Consider the following 23838-nt stretch of genomic DNA (forward strand, 5'->3'; position numbering starts at 1 on the left):
CATCATCACTCTGGGGATCATCGACATGGCTGATTAGCTGTCCTCAGAAGACCTCTCTTCCAGAACCAGTGCAAGTAAACAGGCAACTAAGAAGAAGGACATTGTGACCTCTTGTGGAAAATCAGAGACTTACACCTGAGAACAAAGGGGAAGGTTATCCGAAGAAGAAGGCCCAATCGAACACTTCTCACAAAGTGGAACCCTTTCCACAAAGGTCTGGGCCCAACAGAGATACCAGATGAAGACCTTCAACACGTAAATACATGCATTACTTTTTACCCCAAAAAGTGGCAGTTTGGGGAAAGGTATTAGGGTTACTGTGAGCGTCGTTCCCAAATGTATCCAAGTGTTGCCTCTATTTCTCTCTCACTTTCTCTCTCTTTAACTTCTTGGTGATAGGGGGCAATATTTTCACATCCAGATGAAATGTATGCCCAAATTCAACTACCTGCTACTCATCCCCAGAAGATAAGATATGCATATTATTAGTAGATTTGGATAGAGAACACTCTGCATTTTCTAAAACTGTTTGAATCATGTCTGTGAGTATAACAGAACTTATTTAGCAGGCAAAACCCAGAGGACAAACCATTCAGATTTTTGTTTTGAGGTCACTCTCTTTTCAATGGTTTTTCATTGGGAATCCAGATTTCTAAGGGGCCTTCTTGCAGTTCCTACCGCTTCCACTGGATGTCAACAGTCTTTAGAAATTGGTTGAGGTTTTTCCTTTGAGAAATGAAGAAATAGCCCTGTTCAGAACGAGGATAACTTGTAATGTACTGTTTGTTAGAGGCGCGTGACCAGAAAGCATGCTACAGTTTGTTTTCCTCCTGTATTGAACACAGATCATCACGTCTTCAATTTGATCTATTATTTACAATAAAAAAATACCTAAAGTTGTATTACAAAAGTAGTTTGAAATGTTTTGGCAAAGTTTATAGGTAACTTTTGAGATATTTTGTAATCACGTTGCGCAAGTTGGAACCAGTGTTTTTCTGGATCAAACGCTCCAAATAAATGGACATTTTGGATATATGTCGACAGAATTAATCGAACAAAAGGACCATTTGTGATGTTTATGGGACATATTGGAGTGCCAACAGAAGAAGCTCGTCATAGGTAAGGCATGAATTCAATTTTTATTTCTACGTTTTGTGTCGTGCCTGCAGGGTTGAAATATGCTTTTCTCTCTTTGTTTACGGAGGTGCTATCCTCAGATAATAGCATCGTTTGCTTTCGGCAAAAAGCGTTTTTGAAATCTGACATGTTGGCTGGATTTACAACAAGTGTAGCTTTAATTTGGCATCTTACATATGTGACTTCATGAAAGTTTGATTTTATAGTAATTTATTTGAATTTGGCACTCTGCATTTTCACTGGCTTTTGGCCAGTTGGGATGCTAGTCCACATATCCCAGAGAGGTTAACATCTTGTGTAACAAGTGTAATATTATGCTGTCCGCTAGGGACCTGTTGTCGCCATATTAAGTTTTAAATCAATAACCTATATGTGTGTGTATCCTGTGTTATCATTTAGTTTGTTAGTAATCATATCAATTTGTGTGGTATGGAATGATTAGTAAGACTCGAGTTTATGCAGATTCATGAAGTCTGTGATGTTCAGAATGAGACTGATATGAGGAAATGATTAATTAGTGACTGTTATCAATACATATATTCTTAAGTTAAATCGGGTGACAGTATCTCGGTAAAAAAACTTGTCCCGTGGTGCCCCAAATTCCTAAAGAGTTAATTGTTACATGATTAATTAATTCAGTAACAATTAAACATAGTAGGTCATTATTCAATAAATAACATTCATTAATGAGAGTCACGCTACAACACTAATTACACAATCAGGGCTACAAAGAAGCTGTCTGAAAGCCGTCTGAAATGGGACCCTGGTCCCTATATACAGTGCCTTGCGAAAGTATTCGGCCCCCTTGAACTTTGCGACCTTTTGCCAGATTTCAGGCTTCAAACATAAAGATATAAAACTGTATTTTTTTGTGAAGAATCAGCAACAAGTGGGACACAATCGTGAAGTGGAACGACATTTATTGGATATTTCAAACTTTTTTAACAAATCAAAAACTGAAAAATTGGGCGTGCAAAATTGTTCAGCCCCCTTAAGTTAATACTTTGTAGCGCCACCTTTTGCTGCGATTACAGCTGTAAGTCGCTTGGGGTATGTCTCTATCAGTTTTGCACATCGAGAGACTGACATTTTTTCCCATTCCTCCTTGCAAAACAGCTCGAGCTCAGTGAGGTTGGATGGAGAGCATTTGTGAACAGCAGTTTTCAGTTCTTTCCACAGATTCTCGATTGGATTCAGGTCTGGACTTTGACTTGGCCATTCTAACACCTGGATATGTTTATTTTTGAACCATTCCATTGTAGATTTTGCTTTATGTTTTGGATCATTGTCTTGTTGGAAGACAAATCTCCGTCCCAGTCTAAGGTCTTTTGCAGACTCCATCAGGTTTTCTTCCAGAATGGTCCTGTATTTGGCTCCATCCATCTTCCCATCAATTTTAACCATCTTCCCTGTCCCTGCTGAAGAAAAGCAGGACCAAACCATGATGCTGCCACCACCATGTTTGACAGTGGGCATGGTGTGTTCAGAGTGATCAGCTGTGTTGCTTTTACGCCAAACATAACGTTTTGCATTGTTGCCAAAGAGTTCAATTTTGGTTTCATCTGACCAGAGCACCTTCTTCCACATGTTTGGTGTGTCTCCCAGGTGGCTTGTGGCAAACTTTAAACGACACTTTTTATGGATATCTTTAAGAAATGGCTTTCTTCTTGCCACTCTTCCATAAAGGCCAGATTTGTGCTATATACGACTGATTGTTGTCCTATGGACAGAGTCTCCCACAGCTGTAGATCTCTGCAGTTCATCCAGAGTGATCATGGGCCTCTTGGCTGCATCTCTGATCAGTCTTCTCCTTGTATGAGCTGAAAGTTTAGAGGGACGGCCAGGTCTTGGTAGATTTGCAGTGGTCTGATACTCCTTCCATTTCAATATTATCGCTTGCACAGTGCTCCTTGGGATGTTTAAAGCTTGGGAAATCTTTTTGTATCCAAATCCGGCTTTAAACTTCTTCACAACAGTATCTCGGACCTGCCTGGTGTGTTCCTTGTTCTTCATGATGCTCTCTGCGCTTTTAACGGACCTCTGAGACTATCACAGTGCAGGTGCATTTATACGGAGACTTGATTACACACAGGTGGATTGTATTTATCATCATTAGTCAATTAGGTCAACATTGGATCATTCAGATATCCTCACTGAACTTCTGGAGAGAGTTTGCTGCACTGAAAGTAAAGGGGCTGAATAATTTTGCACGCCCAATTTTTCAGTTTTTGATTTGTTAAAAAAGTTTGAAATATCCAATAAATGTCATTCCACTTCATGATTGTTTCCCACTTGTTGTTGATTCTTCACAAAAAAATACAGTTTTATATCTTTATGTTTGAAGCCTGAAATGTGGCAAAAGGTCGCAAAGTTCAAGGGGGCCGAATACTTTCGCAAGGCACTGTATACAGTCCCTGGTCCCTATATATACAGTGTAGCCCTATGGGGCCTGGTCAAAAGTATGCTACTTTGGACATTCATGTCTCTCTCCAGACTCTAATGGTGACAAATCAATTCCCCAGGAATCTCCTGTTCATAATGAGCCAGTATTACACCAACAACGTGCCTGTTTTTACTTAAAGGTAGACTTCTATTAACAATCAAACGAGGCAAACAATACCACACTGTCTTCACAGAGTCCTCAGTGATGCAATCAGTCCCTACGGACCAATTTAAGACGGAACTACAGTTGAAGTCGGAAGTTTACATACACCTTAGCCAAATACATTTAAACTCAGTTTTTCACAATTCCTGACATTTAATCAGAGTAAAAACTATCTGTCTAAGAGCAGTTAGGATCACCACTTTCTTTTAAGAACGTGAGATGTCAGAATAATAGGAGAGAAAATTATTTCAGCTTTTATTTTTTCATCCCATTCCCAGTGGGTCAGAAGTTTACATACACTCAATTAGTATTTGGTAGCACTGCCTTTAAATTGTTTAACTTGGATCAAACTTTTCGGGTAGCCTTCCACAAGTTTCCCACAATAAGTTGGGTGAATTTTGTCCCTTCCTCCTGACAGAGCTGGTGTAACTGAGTCAGGTTTGTAGGCCTCCTTGCTTGCACACGCTTTTTCAGTTTTTCTGCCCACAAAATGTATGTGGGATTGAGGTCAGGGCTTTGTGATGGCCAATCCAATACCTTGAATTTGTTGTCCTTAAGCCATTTTGCAACAACTTTGGAAGTATCCTTGGGGTCATTGTCCATTTGGAAGACCCATTTGCAACCAAGCTTTAATTTCCTGACTGATGTCTTGAGATGTTGCTTCAATATATCCACATAATTTCCCGTCCTCATGATGCCATCTATTTTGTGAAGTGCACCAGTCCCTCCTGCAGCAAAACACCCCCATAACATGATGGTGTTCGACGGCTGGTAAGCCTCCCCCTTTTTCCTCCAAACACAACGGCATTACTCCAAAAAGTATCATCTTGTGCATCTCGTCCCCATGTGCAGTTGCAAACCGTAGTCTGGCTTTTTTCTGCCGGTTTTGGAGCAGTGGCTTCTTCCTTGCTGAGCGGCCTTTCAGGTTATGTTGACATAGGACTCGTTTTACTGTGGATATAAATATGTTTGTTCCGCCAGCATCTTCACAAGTTCCTTTGCTATTGTTCTGGGATTGATTTGCACTTTTCACACCAAAGTACGTTCATCTCTAGGAGACAAAAGGCGTATCCATCCAGAACAGTATGATGGCTGCATGGTTCCATGGTGTTTATACTTGCGTACTATTGTTTGTACAGATGAACATGGTACCTTCAGGCATTTGGAAATTGCTCCCAAGGATGAACCAGACTGGTGGACATCTTACAATTTTTTCTGAGGTCTTGGCTAATTTCTTTTGATTTTCCCATGATGTCAAGCAAAGAGGGACTGAGTTTGAAGGTAGGCCTTGAAATACATTCATAGGTACACCTCCAATTGACTCAAATGATGTCAATTAGCCTATCAGAAGCTTCTAAAGCCATTACATAATGTTCTGGAATTGTCCAAGCTGTTTAAAGGCACAGTCAACTTAGTGTATGTAAACTTCTGACCCACTGGAATTGTGATACAGTGAATAATAAGTGAAATAATCTGTCTGTAAACAATTGTTGTAAAAATTAGTTGTGTCATGCACGAAGTAGATGTCCTAACCGACTTGCCAAAACTATAGTTTGTTAACAAGAAATGTGTGGAGTGGTTGAAAAACTAGTTTTAATGACTCCAACCTAAGTGAATGTAAACTGCCGACCAACTGTATATTTAGCCTCTGAAACAGAGGTTGCTCCAGTCCTGTTCCGACCTGATGCATTTGTTTAGGTTGACAAAACACGGGAATAGGCTGAGAGGGACAGAATTATTGCCTGCTCGTGCTTACCTTTATCCTTCATTTCCCCACTGCTGAGAGCAGAGGGCAGCTTGGACAGTTTCTCTTCATCAGAGTCGGAAGTGTGTATGACTGTGTTTGACTGTGAGGAAAACAACACATGAAAGTGCTGCATTTAGATAAAATCTGAGCTACCTAATTCATTCAAGTCGAGAGGAAGTTAATTGAATGTGAACTAAGGTCAGGAGTATTTTTAATTCTTGTTGTGGCAGATTACTTACCCTGCAAGAGTCTAGTCTGTCACACTTGAGTAACGATGAGGAACTCTGGGACTCTGGCTCATAGTAGGAGGTTCCACTCACCTCCTCAATGATCTAGGTGCCAGCCAAACATCAAGTACGAATTCATAACAGAACACACACAAAATCTTTAGGGGCAGAATTTTCTGGGGAGATTCTTCACTGATCTTGATTTTATGTCAAGGACCAGGCTTAATATGTGTCCAGGAATCTGCCTTAATGCTGACACTTATCCAGCCATGCCCTATATCTCCCAAGTTCCAAATACTGTCATAACTATCAAATTGTCCCAGTCTGAAAATAACCTGATAATACAGCAATTAATTTCAGATAGGCTAGACAGGCCTGTTCGGACAATCATGGGCTTACCCATCCAAAAAGCCATTTCCTTTGACTCCTCCCTTTGCTCTACATTGCTGGCTACTTCTTCTGTAGGTGTCACTCCGGCTTCTAGGTCACCAGGCTGCTTGTTATGGCACACACCTGTCACCATCGTTACTCGCACCTGCACCTGCACATCCTCAGACTCACCTGGACTCCATCACCTCCCTGATTACCTTCCCTATATCTGTCACTCCCTTCAGTTCTTTCCTCAGTTGTTATTGACACTGTTTTCATGTCAGTGCGTTGTTTGTGTTACGTGTTTCATTTATTTATCAAAACACTAACTCCCTAAACTTGCTTCCCGACTCTCAGCGCACTCGTTACAGAATAACACCACACCTAAGGGAATCATCAGGGAGTGTTTTTTTTGTTTTTTTGTGTCAGGTGGAATGACGTCGGTTCCGGGAGCGTTTACAGGTTTTCATGCCTCAGCCAGATTGCCAGGTTCCCCTGCCTCAGACGGTCTGTCAGGTTCCCATGTTCCAGCCAGCGACAGGTTCCCGCACATCAGCGGAGGTGCCCGGTCTGCTCCTGATCCCCGGGATCATCCCCGAGATCGTCCTGCGGACAGGAGTCAATACGTGCCGGGGATGGGGTACCGTCCGGTATGCTCTCTCTCCGGCGCTCTAGGTCGCCATGCTCCTGCGTCTCCGCCGGATTGACAGGTTTCCTGTCAGCTCCTGATCCCAGGGATCGTCTCTTTGGTCGGCATCCTGTGGCTGGGGCCGCGCGTCGGGGAGGGGGTACTGTCACGTGTGCTCCCTCTCCAGCCTCCAGGTCACCAGGCTGCTTGTTAAGGCGCACACCTGTCACCATGCGCGCACTTGCGCATCCTCAGACTCACCTGGACTCCATCACCTACCTGATTACCTTCCCTATATCTGTCACTCTCGTTGGCTCTTTCCTCAGGTGTTATTGACTCGGTTTTCATGTAGGTGCGTTGTTTGTGTTATGTGTTTCATTTATTTATTAAAACACTCACTCCCTGAACTTGCTTCCCAACTCTCAGCACACTCGTTACAGTAGGCCTATTACAAAAAATGTTTTATCTTTCTTCCTGTTTCTCACTCTGTGGGACTATGTTGTAATGATAAACACAACCAAACCTTCCTCCATTCCTCTGCCTGCTGGCAGCTCTGGAAACCAATCACCACCATGTCAAAGCCAGCCACCACCTTAAGCTCGTGCTGCATCTTCTTGTTATGCTTGTACTTGTACACCACTTGGCAGCCCTGCAGGTTCAACTCCAGCAGAGGGTAGAGGTCCTTGGCACATTTGTAGCACTGTTATTCAAAATAGGAAAATCACATCTGAGTTTGCTTGTTGCAGGTGCGTGGGAATAATTTGACCTTAAAAGAAAGGCAAAACCCACTAACTGCTCTTGCCAATATGACTTTGTCTATCATTTGTAGATCTAGAAGCTACATGAAACAGGCAAATAAGATTAACCATTTCTGGGCTATTTAGAGGTTAATGCTCGAAACATGTTCACCGACACCCAACAGGTGACTTCACCGTGTATTCTGTCCTTAGGGATGTGCTTACCAAGAGCAGATTGTTGCGAACGAGAAAGAGCTGTTTGGTCCATTGGCCCAGCCATTTCTTCCTCCACAGGTAGCCACAGATGCGTGACTCGGGAGTGGGCCGCAGACAGGGCTGGGAGGCACTCCTTTGGATGTAGGGGGCCCGGTCTTTCACAAACTCCTCATCTTCCTCCCCGTATGACTCGTAGTGACTGCTGTCTGAGTCACCTTTGTCTGGAGGACATGCACGCATGAACACACACACACACACACACACACACACACACACACACACACAGGGGATGCATTTCTGTATTATTTTTGATACTACTGTAAAAAGTGAGACATGCAGGGTTTTTAAAATACATAGTATAAAACTGTGGAAGTTCAAAGGTTTGAGGATGAAATATAGCACAATTATAAACTGGGTGGTTCGAGCACTGAATGACGATTGGCTGACAGCCGTGGTATATCAGGGGTATGACAAAACCTTTGTTTTTACTACTCTAATTACGTTGATAACCAGTTTATAATAGCAATAAGGCACATTGGGGGTTTGTGGTATGTGGCCAATATACCACGACTAAGGGCTGTATCCAGGCACTCCGCCCTTAGCCGTGGTATATTGGCCATATAAATATCACACGACTGGAATTTTCAAGTAAATTATTTGACTGTTGAAACAGCACAAAGTCACATGTATCCCATTGTGAAAGTAACTCAAGTTGCTGGCAATGGCTCTTGACAGAGAGAGAAAGACAGTGGGAGAAAGAGAGGGCAGGAGAGACTGATGTATTTAATGACTTGTTGAGCATACCTGTGGGGGGATTGACTGAAACAAAGGGCTCAGCCTCCTCGTAGCAGTCCTCATCTAAACCTTTTGGCGGATGAAGGGGTACAGCCGGCCCCTGGCTCTGAGGGGGAACACAGGAAGTGGTCATGAGAGGGGGTATTCAAGTTTCAAGTTTTATTATCAAATGCAAAAGTACAGTTAAATATCTTTCATGCAAGTTATTTCCCAACACTGCAGTAATCAATATAAGTAGTACTATAAAGGTAGGTAGAACAAAAACACCTGAGAAAAAGAAATAAGAAGAACCAGAGAAAGTAAGCAAGCTACTGTATATACACGGTCACTCCCAATGCCATATTTACATGTGTAGGATACACGCCTAGAAAAAAGGTGCTAAGTAGAACCATGGGGCAGCAGGGTAGCCTAGTGGTTAGAGTGTTGGACTAGTAACCGAAAGGTTGCAAGTTCAAATCCCAGAGCTGACAAGGTACAAATCTGTCGTTCTGCCCCTGAACAGGCCGTTAACCCACTGTTCCTAGGCCGTCATTGAAAATAAGAATTTGTTCTTACAGTTTTTTTCGATTGCTAAACGACAGTGGACACAACTGGAGTCACATGTGCAAAACTCTAACTACAGTCTGCACAGCAGCAGTTCATGTGGACCAAACTCTAGTTCGTTTTTCATTGCTTGAACACAGTTTTCAAAACTCTACCCACTTATCCCATGACTTTAACCACAACCTGCACAACACTGTGGATTTACAGCACTTTGTTCAAATGCTAACACACTGCTGTCAAAACTGTGAACCACACATTCAAAACGGAATAGATTTCAGCCTTGTGCCTTTCAGCCTTGTGCCTTTCACTGCTGATTGCAATTTCAGCTGAAAGGCTAAGCAGGTGTCTTGTTTTAGACTTGTTAGTGAACACACACACATATTACAGTATATATAGGTAGAGCTCAGAAAGACTCATTTTGGAAATGGAACAAGGAAGATGGGTTCGTGGAGGGAGAAGGGTGGCAGGGAGAGGGCGGATGCGTGGAGAAAGACAAAGAAGACAAAGAGCTGTTATTTCAGATGAAATAAGGGCTACACTTATAGACCATGTCGTGAACCATAGTCTCTCATTGAGAGAGGCAGGGTTGAGGGTGCAACCCAATCTGCAAAGATCCACAGTGGCATCTGTAATGCGAATTTTCCATCATGCAAACAGGTGAGAGTTACATCCTTACAGTAAATGAAAACATCACAGGAATCTATTTTGTATTGCAATTATAGAATATTTACACAGATGTATATTACAGTAAGTTTGACTGTAAAATATATTTTTACAACAGGACCCAAAGGCTGCCCCCAACAGGGGGAAGAGGAAAAATATTTTCAGATGCGCAGGAAAATGCTATTGTTGACATGGTTGTTGTCAACAATGCAATAAAACTGTGGGAGATTCAAGATAGAGTGCTGGCTGATAATGATATATTTGAAAATGTTAATTCTGTCAGCACAACAACTATTGCTCGAGTCCTAAAGAAACACCAAGTTACAATGAAACAGTTATACACTGTACCGTTTGAGAGAAACAGTGAACGGGTAAAAGAGCAAAGATACCAATATGTCCAGGTAAGACGTCTGAGGTTGCGTACACAGCTATACAAAATATTTACAGTAAAAAAAAACACTAGCATTTCTACAGTAAAACTGTGCACTTACTGTTTTTCAGAGAGTAATGGAGGTGGAAGCACTGGAAAGACCACATTCATTTGTATTTATCGATGAAGCTGGATTTAACCTTGCCAAAACACGGTGCAGAGGAAGGAATGTTATAGGTCAAAGGGCCACTGTGGAGGTTCCAGGCCAAAGGGGAAATATCACCATGTGTGCTGCAATGGCCAATGATGGTTTGCTTCTCAACACACCACTCATTGGCCCATACAACACAGAAAGGCTTATAGCTTTCCTAGAACAGCTCTATGCTCAGCTAGTGCCAGCAGAACAGGGGGAGCCAGTAAAAAAAACCCAAGTTTTTGTCATAGTTTGCGATAACGTTGCTTTTCACCACTCTGCAGCTGTCACAGATTGGTTTGCAGCACATCACAGATTTATGGTTTTGTACCTGCCTGCATATACACCCTTCCTCAACCCAATAGAGGAGTTTTTCTCTGCCTGGAGGTGGAAAGTGTTTGGTCACCACCCACATGACCAAATGTCTCTTTTGGAAGCCATGCGTGCCGGATGTGAGGACACGAGTCCAGAGGACTGCCAGGGATGGATAAGGCACTCCAGAAGGTTCTTCCCCAGGTGCATGGCAAGAGAAAACATTAGATTTTTTTTCTCATTACTGTAATTCCGTAAATTACTACAGACTATTGAAGCAAACTGCTAATTTTCATTTACCTTAAAGAATTGTTATGTTCTAAAAATTTTAATAAATCTTGTGAAAGAATGTCACTCTTTTCTTTTAAGAAAATATTACTTTGTATGAAGTCACTGAAATTGTTCAAACTGTAAAGATGAAAAGTTTGTATTTTCTGTATTGGTGTTTGATGCTAGTGTTTTTACTCTCAGTGTGTTCTGAGTGACAGTGTGTGTTATCTCAGTGAGGGTTGTGCATAGTGTTTGGCTGCACTGAGCGTGTTTTGAGCCATGTGTTAAGAGTTGTGTTGCTTGGAATAAGTTTTGCAGGTGATGTGAACTGTTTAGCTCAGGTGACTGTTGGTAGTGCAGACTGTAGTTAGAGTTTTGCACATGTGACTCCAGTTGTGCCCACTGTCGTTTATCAATCGAAAAAAACTAACTGACTTGCCTAGTTAAATAAAGGTAAGACAAATAAATACAAGTTCTTCAGGTTTTCTCCATAGGGGAACCTTTGATGGTGCTGTGTAGAGGGTTCTATGTCAGGATCTTCAAAGAACCCTGTGCATATGGTTCTTACCAGAACCCTCTATGAAGGGTTTTGCCTACCAATAACCATTTTATTATCTAAAGGTTTTTCCTAGAACCGCCTTATGTTATTATTTATAACAAAACAAATATCGCAAGGCCTTTCTTTGAGGGTCTAGTTATACCCTAACACAGTGGTGTAAGAAATATCCTGGTTTACAGGTAACATCAGACTTGCAAATCACATTATGCTGGCTTGCAAAGTGATGTGTAAATCCTATTGGAATTCCACCAGAGTTAGGATATCCAACAAGTGGAATTGTCAATCACCCCGGCAACCTGCATTCAGAATGACTGAATACTGAGACTACCTCAGTCATCTAAACTGGAACAATCATCTCAGTATGCAATAAATCCAATCGATTGGATTAGTTTGGGAAAACGGTCTGTTATTTATCTTCATGAGACATGACCCAATCTATTTCTACGCCCAAATGACACCCTACTCCGTATATATTGCACTCCTTTTGACAAGGGTCCATGCTCAAAGGTAGTGCACTATGTAGTGCCATTTGAGACATAACCCAGATATATCTGTGCTTCAATGCTTTTGCCAACTAACGGAATACATACGGAATACATACGTATGTTTCTTGCTTCACATAATTGCTTCTACTGTTTGGAACATCACCCAAACAGGTGAATGGTAACATTCATCTGCACAATACAACCATTATGGCAAGCAACATCTACTTTTAAAGGTTGAAAGCAATGAGCCAACATGTAAATACGGGGTTCAAAATCCAGTGCAAACTACAAACATTTTTACTGGAAGAGGACATTTTTTAAGCATTCAGAGGTCAGGCAGTGCAACAGCAAAAATGAGAAAAATGCCCAGACTGTTTGAATGTAGTGCATAAATAATGTAAATCCTTCTCATAGGTCAGTCATTTGTATTGTACCCCAGGGAACTAAACCAAAACCACACACTTGAAGGAGATGAGAGCACAGTAGCTGAGAGACCACACTGGTGGCTGAACTGAGTTGATATGTTCTGGTCCAGGGTCTGTTTATGTAATCATGTAAACTCCTCATTTTAATTTTTTTTATTCAACTAGGCAAGTCAGTTAAGAACAAATTCTTATTTACAATGACGGCCTACCACGGCCAGAGAGAGAGAGAGAGAGAGAGAGAGAGAGAGAGAGAGAGAGAGAGAGCGAGAGAGAGAGAGAGAGAGAGAGAGAGAGAGAGAGAGAGAGAGAGAGAGAGAGAGAGAGAGAGAGAGAGAGAGAGAGAGAGAGAGAGAGAGAGAGAGAGAGAGAGAGAGAGAGAGAGAGAGAGAGAGAGAGAGAGAGTGAGAGAGAGAGAGAGAGAGAGAGAGAGAGAGAGAGAGAGAGAGAGAGAGAGAGAGAGAGAGAGAGAGAGAGAGAGAGAGGCTTGTAAACACTGCATATTCTTTACACTTTATTGGGAGAAGCTAGCTCCTTTATCATAGTGAGTGGTCACCATCACCGTGCCACAGCCTTTGTTTTGCGCAATTAGTGGTAAAGTGGAGAGTGATTGCAGCTGTGTAAGCCCAGTGCCCAGTCCCCACAGCCACTGACAATTAGAACAGGGACAACACAGAGACACCCCCTCTTCACTGACTGTGGCTCAGTCAGTCTGCCCTACTGTGCGTGTATTTCACCAACAAAGTCGACTTTTTACTCTCTCTCACTATAGTTGCATCTGAAATGGCATCCTATTCCCTATATAGTGCACTACTTCTGACTAGGAATACGGTGCCATTTTGGACTCAGACCAGTCTCCATTTAGACACACAGAATTGCAATGGCCTTACAAACATCTGAGCTGACTTTACTTCCACAATGTAGATCTTTGGTAATGCTATCTTAATGAGACTAGACATACAGTACTTCCATTCTTGTCACAGCATGTATTACTTGAGTCAGCTGAAAAAACTCTAAATCTCCCAGTCAATCCTGATCCAGTTTTGCGCATCAATCGTTGAGTCCATCCTCACCGCCTCCATCACCGTCTGGTTTGGATCTGCGTCTGCAACGCATTGTACAGTCTGCAGAGAGGTCCTGCACGATTTCAGGGCAAGGAAGCGAGTAGGAAAGATCATCCCGACCCCTCCCATCTCAGTCACCCCCTCCTCTAAAAATTCCCCTCTGACAGGTGGTTCAGGTCACTCATGACCAAAACCTCCCTCCACCTGAAAAGTTTCTTCACCCATGACCATGACACCAACTGACCATCTGGCCCACAGAGACTAAAGGACTATGCACTCTATGCTGCACACTGCATCAGGCATCTCTGAACTGTACACAAAATAACTGCACTATACTGTATTGCACTCTGTCCATCTCTTTGCATTTAGATATATTCATACTGATACTGTAAATGTGTAAATACACTGTATATCAACCGTATACCCACTGTACATTGGTATAGCTGCTCATTCTCTTGTACTGTAGCTTTATGTTCACTTTACCTAGTTGTACGTGTATATAATGTATGTAAACTTAGTTTTAACTTCATTGTATGTCTCTAAATGTTGTCTATCACTGGCAGCACCATATCACAGAGTACAATTCTGAGTATGTGTAAATGTTCTTGGCTAATAAAGGTCATTTAGATTCATAGTAGTACTACGGCACTGGATGAGAGTCTTGAGTGAGTCTTGAGTATCAGACGGTAAACAGAGCAGCCTCCTATGTGGTCTTCAAAAGTGCTCCTTCTCTTGGGGTTCTGGACCTACTTATTGTGTGTGTGTATGTGAGCATACCTGCATGAGTGTGTGTATGAATGTGTATGTAGCCTGCCATTTAAGTGTGTGTGTGTGTGTGTGTGTGTGTGTGTGTGTGTGTGTGTGTGTGTGTGTGTGTGTGTGTGTGTGTGTGTGTGTGTGTGTGTGTGTGTGTGTGTGTGTGTGTGTGCCCACAGAACGGAAGGCTGCCACTGAGCTCATGGTCTCTAGGGAGTTTTGACTCTGGCCATTGGACTTCCTCCTCCTGTGTGGGTGTTCTATCACTCCATCACATAGACAGATGTAATTGTGGCATTAACATCCACTTCCTCTACCTTGGCTCCATCTCCACCAATGTCATCAGAGGAGGAGATGGCCTCTCGCATAAACAGAGCATTTCCTCTCTTGCTGAAACTGACCCTCTTTTTCCCCTCAACCGTTCATTCCCACTTTGATTCTCAGCATAAACCCTGATTACGAATCCCCATGCTGGGATTCTCTCTGGCCCTGACAAAAGCCTTGAGGAGGATGGAATAACAGAGTTCCATGCAGCAGAGAAGAGGCTTAGTTTACAGTGGTTGCAGTTGATCATCTATGAAGATGAATAGTTAGGCTACCCCCCTTTATGTTGTTTATTTTGGGTCTCTCCCACTGGCCATTTGAAAAGGCCCGTGTTCGAGGCAGGAGAGTGCCCTCTGACCTCTTGCACTCCTCAACACTTGGCGAGACATGTGGTTAGACCTCCACAAACCTCAGCAGGGCCTCTCATTAGCGGCCCACATCACAGACCCCCTGCCCTCCTCCCCCTCGCTGCCCCAATGGCCCTCAGGTGCTGCACGGCCCAGCGCTTTTCCTTGTCATTATAGTCACATGCTCTGGCGAAGGACCTGAAAATAAATGCTGTCACTGAATCTTCACCTCCTTGCTGTAACTTTCTCTCCCAGTCATCTGAAGAGGAGCACTGGCCACTTACTCTGTAGCCCACCAGAATGTACTCCCAACCTTCCAAAATGTCTGCTGCATCACATAATTAAAACAGGTTGGGTAACAAGTGCTGCAGATATTTTTTGTGACACAATAACAAAGTCGGCTCTGAATTTAGAAAGCAAACCTATTCTTACATCACTCAGATATGTTTCCCTTTTAGTTGGAACATTTTATAATGCAGGCCAAATTAGTCCTGTGAATGTTCACCTCACATTATTGTGTGATAAAAGCACACTAACTTGGACTTGAGGCTGCTATTTTAAACATCTCAGGACTCCAACAACAATACATCCCTTTTCACAATTAAGTCCCAACACTGTTGAACATTTTGCTTACAGTACTACTGTCAATGGACACAACCCAAATGTAAGATATTCAATTGATTTCATAGGCACTGGGAACAAAGATCACGAAACCAAAGATACACATCATCAGCTATAATGAATCACATATACCCAAAACATCCCGACAAAGACTAGTTAGCTTATTAAGCCACCAACCTTTGTAATCCCAGACACCCTGCGCATCTGTCCACAAGAGTTTACAAACTCATGACAATTCTTATTGAATTTGATGCAGCTGAGTAGAAACTTAACACTAAATTGGTGAATTTAGTGGAAACTTGCCCATTTATGACAAGCATGGCAACAAGTATTTTTTGCAGTAGCTCTATAATTACAGACTGCAATTACCACCAGTTATGTTGTTATTACAGTGTAACTATGAGTTACTACAATTAACTACAATACTTCTTATCGTGTAATTACACATGTAATTACACTGTAATAAGAACCCCTAAAAATAAAGTGTTACCCAAATAGGTTAAGAATTTAATCTATGGGGTTTAACATTGTTCAATACAGGGTGTAAGTGGAGGAATGCACAACAAATGACCTGAACTAAAGTTATCAACAACTATGGCAAGTGTTGTGATAAGCACTAACCCCTTTCCGTAGCCATTCGGGGGATGCAGAGGACGAGGGTTCCTTGGCTGAGTCCGGGTCTGGTCCTGACTGGAAAAGGCCATCTGGCGGTAAAGGTCACAGCTAGGTTACAGGTTAAATGTCAGAGGTTACAGGAAAAAACACCTGTATAACCTCCACCTCAATACATTAGTGACAAAATCAAATGTACATGATACTGATGAGAGAAATGCAGTCATGTACCTGTGCCTGACAGCTGGGTTTCCCTGAGATCATTGTTTGGGGCCCCTGATGGACAGCTCATGAACATGTACTCAGCATCCTCAACTGGAACACAAGAACACAGACAAACAAAATGTCTCAATGAATTCCCTATCTCTGTTCAAACACCTGTATAACCACATCACAATTTTGCTCTTTTATGTATGTAGACGGGGGGCCCGGGGTCTTCCCTCTGGAATTGTTTTGATAGATTTAAATTTCATTTCCTGCAATTCTGCACAGTTTGACATGACTTATTATGCCTCTTTTGAAGGGTATTTTGAAAACACAATATAAAGTAGAAGGATAGGTGGAAGGATAAGATGTCACCATCATTAAGCCCCTATGGTCGATATCCCTGCACCCGTGGAAATATAATGAGAATAATAAAAGAAATCTCCATAAAATTTGCTCAGTTTTTTGCTTTGGATGCGTCTCAATCCAACACATCCGCCTATGTGACACTTCCACATAGGCGGTGAAAGGTGACAGAGAGGTGTTTGTCAGAAAGGTGTTGGTCAGACCATGAGACATTCCGAAAATCGGTCTTGTCACAAAATCGTCTGTAGCATCCGAACTGTTTGGCCTACAAACTATTAAGGGACATCAACCCTTTATGGAAGATGAAACTCTCACAAACACGATGGTGTTCTTTCTCTAAGATCCCACAATTGTCTTGGGACTTGTCTTAAGTCGGTCTAGCCAATCTGCCAACTTATGTTTGTAGCATCCTAACAGTTTGGGCTACACTCTATGCACAAAACACACAATACACCCCTCTATGTAAAGGTGAGACTATCACAAACACATACATATTGGTTTATTTGCTCTAGGATGCCAACAGGTCTCACAAGACTTGTGTCTGTTATTCCATTTGTTTGAATGGGCTAATAGCAGTCATTTGTTTAAATATATTTTTAAGAAACTTCGACAATTCAAAATTAAGTAGCTAAATGATCCTTGGTATGACCTTCTTAAAACAATTCCATATAGCTTAGTAGTACCCTCCCCCAGCCCCGGCTTAGACTGTTCCAAGGCAAATATTAAGTATACACAAACGATGAAGACTGAGTTGTGTTATAGTGATGCCGACATGCGTATGTATTTATTATTATTAAGAAGACTATATATACACTACCAGTCTAAAGTTTTCGAACACCTACTCATTCAAGGGGTTTTGTTAATTTCTACTATTTTCTACATTGTAACATAGTAGTGAAGAAATCAAAACTATGAAATAACACATATGGAATCATGTAGGAACCAAAAAAGTGTAAAACAAATCAAAATATATTTTATATTTGAGATTCTTCAAATATCCACCCTTTGCCTTGGTGACAGCTTTGCACACTCTTGGCAATCTCTCAACCAGCTTCATGAGGTAGTCACCTGGAATGCATTTAAATTAACAGGTGTGCCTTCTTAAAAGTTAATTTGTGTAATTTATTTCCTTCTTAATGTGTTTGAGCCAATCAGTTGTGTTGTGACAAGGTAGGGGTGGTATGGACCAAGTCCATATTATTATGGCAAGAACAGCTCAAATAAGCAAAGAGAAATGACAGTCAATAATTACTTTAAGACAGGAAGGTCAGTAAATATGAAACATTTCAAGAACTTTGAAAGTTTCTTCAAGTGCAGTCGCATAAACCATCAAGCACTATGATGAAACTGGCTCTCACGAGTACCGCCACAGGAAAGGAAGAACCAGAGTTACCTCTGCTGCAGAGGAAAGTTCATTATAGTTACCACCCTCAGAAATTGCAGCCCAAATAAATGCTTCACAGAGTTCAAGTAACAGACACATCTCAACATCAACTGTTCAGAGGAGTGAATCAGGCCTTCATGGTCGAATTTCTGCAAAGAAACCACTACTAAAGGACACCAATAATAAGAAGAGACTTGCTTGGCCCAAGAAACATGAGCAATGGACATTAAACCAGTCACGTTCTGACCTTTATTTCCTTTGTTTTGTCGTTATTTAGTATGGTCAGGGCGTGAGGTTGGGGTGGGCAGACTACGTTTGTTTTTCTATGATTTTGGGATTTCTATGTTTCGGCCAAGTATGGTTCTCAATCAGAGACAGGTGTCATTAGTTGTCTCTGATTGAGAATCATACTTAGGTAGCCTGGGTTTCACTGTTTGTTTGTGGGTGATTGTCCATGTTAGTTGCTTGTGTCAGCACAGTTCTCATTATAGCTTCACGGTCGTTATTCGTTTATTGTTTTGTATAGTTTGTATTCAGTGTTCAGTGCTTTCTTTAATTAAAAAATCATCATGAACACATACCACGCTGCATTTTGGTCCGTTCCTTACGACGATCGAGACAAAACCGGTAGATCTGTCCTTTGTTCTGATGAGTCCAAGTTTGAGATTTTTGGTTCCAACCACCGTGTCTTTGTGAGACCCTGATTAGGTGAACAGATGATATCTGCATGTGTGGTTCCCACCGTGAAGCATGGAGGAGGAGGTGTGATGGTGTGGGGTGCTTTGCTAGTCAAGGCAGACTTAACCAGCATGGCTACCAATGCATTCTGCAGCGATACGCCATCCCCTCTGGTTTGCGCTTAGCAGGACTATCATTTGTTTTTCAACAGGACAATGACCTAACACTCTTCCAGGCTGTGTAAGGGCTATTTGACCAAGTAGGAGAGTGCTGCATCATATGAGCTGCCCTCCACAATCACCCGACATAGTCCCAATTGAGATGGTTTTGGATGAGTTGGACTGCAGAGTGAAGGAAAGCAGCCAACAAGTGCTCAGCATATGTAGGAACTCCTTCAAGACTGTTGGAAAAGCATTCCAGGTGAAGCTGGTTGAGAGAATGCCAAGAGTGTGCAAAGTTGCCATCATCATGGCTACTTTGAAGAATCTAAAATCTAAAATATATTTTGATCTGTTTCACATTTTTTTAGTTACTGCATGATTCCAAATGTGCTATCTCATAGTTTTTATATCTTCGCTATTATTTTACAATGTAGAAAATAGTAAAAATAATGAAAAACCCTTGAATGAGTAGGTGTGTCCAAACTTTTGTCTGGTACTGTAAATGAGCTCTCCACAAAGGATTTCAATAGAAAACTAGTAAAAATAGACAAGATATGAGAACTTTTTTCCACTTTATCTGGGAGGCTAAACCACGATAAAGAATGCATATCTATCAGGTTTGAAGGTAAGACCCAGATACAGACTGTGTTGAAGTAACAATGTTTAATTACAGCAACAGGGACAGGCAAACGGCAGGTCAAGGCAGGCAGGGGTTGATAATCCAGAGTAGTGTGACAAAGTAACAGAACTGCAGGCAGGCTCAGGGGCAGGCAGAGTGGTTAGGCAGGCGAGCTCAGAGACTGGACAGGCAAGGGTCAAAACCAGGAGGGCGAGAAAAGAGTGACTAGGGAAAAGCAGGAGCTGAGACAAAACCGTTGGTTGACTTGACAAACAAGAGAAACTGGCAACAGATAACCAGAGAACACAGGTATAAATACACAGGGGATAATGGGGAAGATGGGCGACACCTGCAGGGGGGTGGAGACATTCACAAAGATAGGTGAAACAGATCAGGGCGTGACACCTATCTATATAATCAATATGAACTGGGTGGGTTGAGATTATTAAATATAAAAGCATTAAACCTCTGTCTTAAAGCTTCACTTATACAAAAGTTTTACTTGAACCTTAAATGTTAAAACTTGAACCTCATTGTTAAAACTTTTACTTTTTATGCCTTCGTGCAGATTGCCATGTCTCATTTTTGATTAATTGAAAATGAAACCTTTTTCAAAGTTTCTACATCTTTTCAAACGAGCGGAGCTGAGCAGAGCTGGTTACAATTTCAATTTCATTCCTCTGAAAAGATAGAACAAATATTACGAAATTTGACAAATATTGTGGCTGAACACAAATGTGCTGCTTGATAAAATACCTGTTTTTATGGAAAATATGTTTCAAAATGGTATTTTGTTTTTAAATTATATTTTAAATTGGAATTGGTAGAGTAAAGTCTTCAGAATTCTATGGGAAAGTCTGCTCAATCCAATATTACAACCAATTGATTACAGCATTACCCCAAAAATGGAGGAGGCAGGTGGCAGCAGGAGGAGGTCTGTCTGCCCAATATAAGGATCAAAACTGGTGGAGGAATAAAAATATCATAAATAGGAACGCTTCATTTGAGGACCAGGATGTTGACAGGTGTGCCATACAGATTGCAAAATAGTTGTGAGAGCTTGTTGATGTACCGATTTCATGGTACATGGTTGTATGAGTTGATATATAAAACGACGGAAGATTCAAGACTTTGTGCTTTTCAACTATAATTATTGTACAGAATTCTTGCCACCAACAAAATGTTGAATATTTCGGACATACAATCATCGCAAATGTCATGACATGATTATCATTAATCTGATGACTGTTATTTATCCAATCAAACAAACTATGTTTATTGTTATCTAATTATCCAATCAACTAATTAGGAATTTGGGGCACCATAGAAAAAGTTGTTTAACGAGTTACCATTTCAGAACTAACTCTGAGAAAATATATAGACAATCTCAATCTGAACGTCGTAGACCTCTTGATATCTGCAAGAACCCTAACCTTATTGATGAATAAGCAATACACAAATTTGCTTAAATCTTTATTTACTAACTAACTAAATAATAACACATAATACATAAACACACTTACATGAGATAAAAGTCCCTAGTGGTCTGACATGATGTGACGTCTTGTTACACAATGGGAAGAGGGTGGGGAAAGATAAAGAGAGGGAGAGACAAAGAAAGTCAACTTATTGTACATATATTTGGAAGCTACGCTCATGGAAATATTGATACGCAGCACCCTAACCACTGCTCATTCGGGTTAGAAATGCAATATATATTTATCAAATCAAACTGTATTGGTCACATGCACATGGTTAGCAGATATTAATGTGCAGAAATATTTAACAAGTAATCTAACAATTCCACAACAACTACCTAATGCACACAAATACGGTATATACATCTGGGATGAGTATTGCAAGATATGTAAACATCATTATTAAAGTGGCATTAATAAAGTGACTAGTGATCCATTTGTTAGAGTGGCCAATGATTTCAAGTCTATATGTAGGAAGCAGCCTCTGTCTTAGTGATGGCTGTTTAACAGTCTGATGGCCTTGCGATAGGAGCTATTTTTCAGTCTCTAGGTCCCAGCTTTGATGCACCTGTACTGACCTCGCCTTCTGGACGGTTGCGGGGTGAACAGGCAGTGTCTCGGGTGATTGTTGTCCTTGATGATCTTTTTGGTCTTCCTGTGACATCAGGTGCTGTATGTGTCCTGGAGGGCCGGTAGTTTGCCCTCTGTGATGCATTGTGCAGACCACACCACCCTCTGGAGATCCCTGCATTCGTGGGCGGTGCAGTTGCCATACCAGGCTGTGATACAGCCCAACAGGATGCTCTCAATTGTGCATTTATAGAAGTTTGTGAGGGTTTTAGGTGACAAGTCACCTGAAGTTGAAGAAGCGATGTTGCACCTTCTTCACCACACCGTCTGTGACCATTTCAGTTTGTCCGTGATGTGTACGCCGAGGAACTTGAAACTTTCCACCTTCTCCACTGCTGTCCCATCGATGTGGATAGGGCTGTGCTCCCTCTGCTGTTTCTTGAAGTCCACGATCATCTCCTTTGTTTTATTGATATTGAGCGAGAGGTTGTTTTCCTGACACCACACTCAGAGTGCCCTCACCTTCTCCCTATAGACTGTCTCGTCGTTGGTGATCAAGCCTACCTGTAACGGTTTTCTTTAGGCGAAGTAGAGTCGGACCAAAATGCAGCGTGGTTGTTATTCATGTTTTTTTAATGAAGGAAAACTATACATGAATAAACTACAAAACAATGAAATATGAAAACCTAAACAGTCCTATCTGGTGCAAACACAGAGACAGGAACAATCACCCACAAACACACAGTGAAACCCAGGCTACCTAAATATGGTTCCCAATCAGAGACAATGACTAACACCTGCCTCTGATTGAGAACCATATCAGGCCAGACATAGAAATAGACAAACCAGACACACAACATAGAATGCCCACCCAGCTCACGTCCTGACCAACACTAAAACAAGGAAAACACACACGAACGATGGTCAGAACGTGAGAGTACCCCCCCTCCAAGGTGCGGACTCCGAACGCACAACCTAAACCTATAGGGGAGGGTGTGGGTGGGCATCTGTCCGCGGTGGCGGCTCTGGCGCTGGACGTGGACCCCACTCCATAATTGTCTTAGTCCACCTCCTTAGCGTCCCTAGATAGGCGACCCTCGCCGCCGACCTTGGCCTAGTAGTCCTCACCAAGGGCCCCACTGGACTGAGGGGCAGCTCGGGACTGAGGTAGCTCGGGACTGAGGGGTAGCTCGGGACTGAGGGGTAGCTTGGGACTGAGGGGTAGCTCGGGACTGAGAGGAAGCTCAGCACTGAGAGGAAGCTCAGCACTGAGAGGAAGCTCAGCACTGAGAGGCAGACTGGCAGCTCCTTGCAGACTGGCAGTTCTATGCAGACTGGCAGTTCTGAACAGGCGGGAGACTCCGGCAGTGCTGTAGAGGCGGAAGGCTCTGGCAGCGCTAAACAGGCAGGAGACTCCGACAGCGCTGGAGAGGAGGAAGGCTCTGACTGCGCTGAACAGGCGGGAAACTCTGGCAGAGCTGTAGAGGAGGAAGGCTCTGGCAGCGCTAGATAGGCGGGAGACTCCGGCAGCGCTGGAGAGGAGGAAGGCTCTGGCAGCGCTGGACAGGCGAGGCGCACTGTAGGCCTGATGCGCGGGCTGGCACTGGTGGTACTGGGCCAAGAACACGCACAGGAAGCCTGGTGCGGGGAGCTGCCACCGGAGGGCTGGTGCGTGGAGGTGGTACTGGATAGACCGGATCGTGCCGGCGCACTGGAGCTCTTGAGCACCGAGCCTGCACAACCTTACCTGGTTGAATGCTCTCGGTCGCCCTGCCAGTGCGGCGAGGTGGAATAGCCCGCACTGGGCTATGCAGGCGAACCGGAGACACCGAGCGCAAGGCTGGTGCCATGTAAGCCGGCCCAAGGAGACGCACTGGAGACCAGATGCATAGAGCCGGCTTCATGGCACTTGGCTCGATGCTCACTCTAGCCCGGCCGATACGCGGAGCTGGAATGTACCGCACCGGGCTATGCACCCGCACTGGAGACACCGTGCGCACCACAGCATAACACGGTGCCTGCCCGGTCTCTCTAGCCCCCCGGTAAGCACAGGGAGTTTGCGCAGGTCTCCTACCTGGCGTAGCCATACTCCCTGTGAGCCCCCCCCCCCAATACATTTTTGGGGCTGACTCCCGGGCTTCCTTGCCAACCGTGTTCCCTCGTATCGCCGGCTCCTCTCTCCGGCTGCCTCTGCTCTCCTAAGTGCCTCCACCTGTTCCCATGGGAGGCGATCTCTTCCAGCCAGTATCTCCTCCCAAGTGTAACAACCCTTGCCGTCCAAAACGTTCTCCCATGTCCATTCCTCTTTAAGCTGCTCCTGCTGCCTTTCACCACGCCGCTTGGTTCTGTTGTGGTGGGTGATTCTGTAACGGTTTT

The 23838-nt window shown here is 42.9% G+C and overlaps 1 protein-coding gene across 3 annotated transcripts in view; it reads right to left on the reverse strand.

Annotated features, from left to right (window-relative positions):
* LOC110508302 (actin filament-associated protein 1-like 2) overlaps positions 1 to 23838 on the reverse strand; it is a 47811-nt gene that overhangs the window by 8069 nt on the left and 15904 nt on the right. For all 3 annotated transcript variants that reach the window (XR_005040271.1, XM_036966897.1, XM_036966898.1), the window contains exons 3-9: positions 16234 to 16317; positions 16012 to 16094; positions 8471 to 8567; positions 7676 to 7887; positions 7237 to 7413; positions 5729 to 5821; positions 5499 to 5589 (exon numbers count right to left, since the gene is read on the reverse strand). Coding sequence is in view for 2 of the 3 variants with exons in the window: in XM_036966897.1 (XP_036822792.1) it covers positions 5499 to 5589; positions 5729 to 5821; positions 7237 to 7413; positions 7676 to 7887; positions 8471 to 8567; positions 16012 to 16094; positions 16234 to 16317 (837 nt within the window). In the remaining variant the exon portion in view is untranslated. The remainder of the gene's footprint in view (positions 1 to 5498; positions 5590 to 5728; positions 5822 to 7236; positions 7414 to 7675; positions 7888 to 8470; positions 8568 to 16011; positions 16095 to 16233; positions 16318 to 23838) is intronic.

The sequence above is a fragment of the Oncorhynchus mykiss genome, chromosome 28 (genome assembly GCF_013265735.2).
Source record: "Oncorhynchus mykiss isolate Arlee chromosome 28, USDA_OmykA_1.1, whole genome shotgun sequence".
Taxonomy (NCBI): Eukaryota; Metazoa; Chordata; class Actinopteri; order Salmoniformes; family Salmonidae; genus Oncorhynchus; species Oncorhynchus mykiss.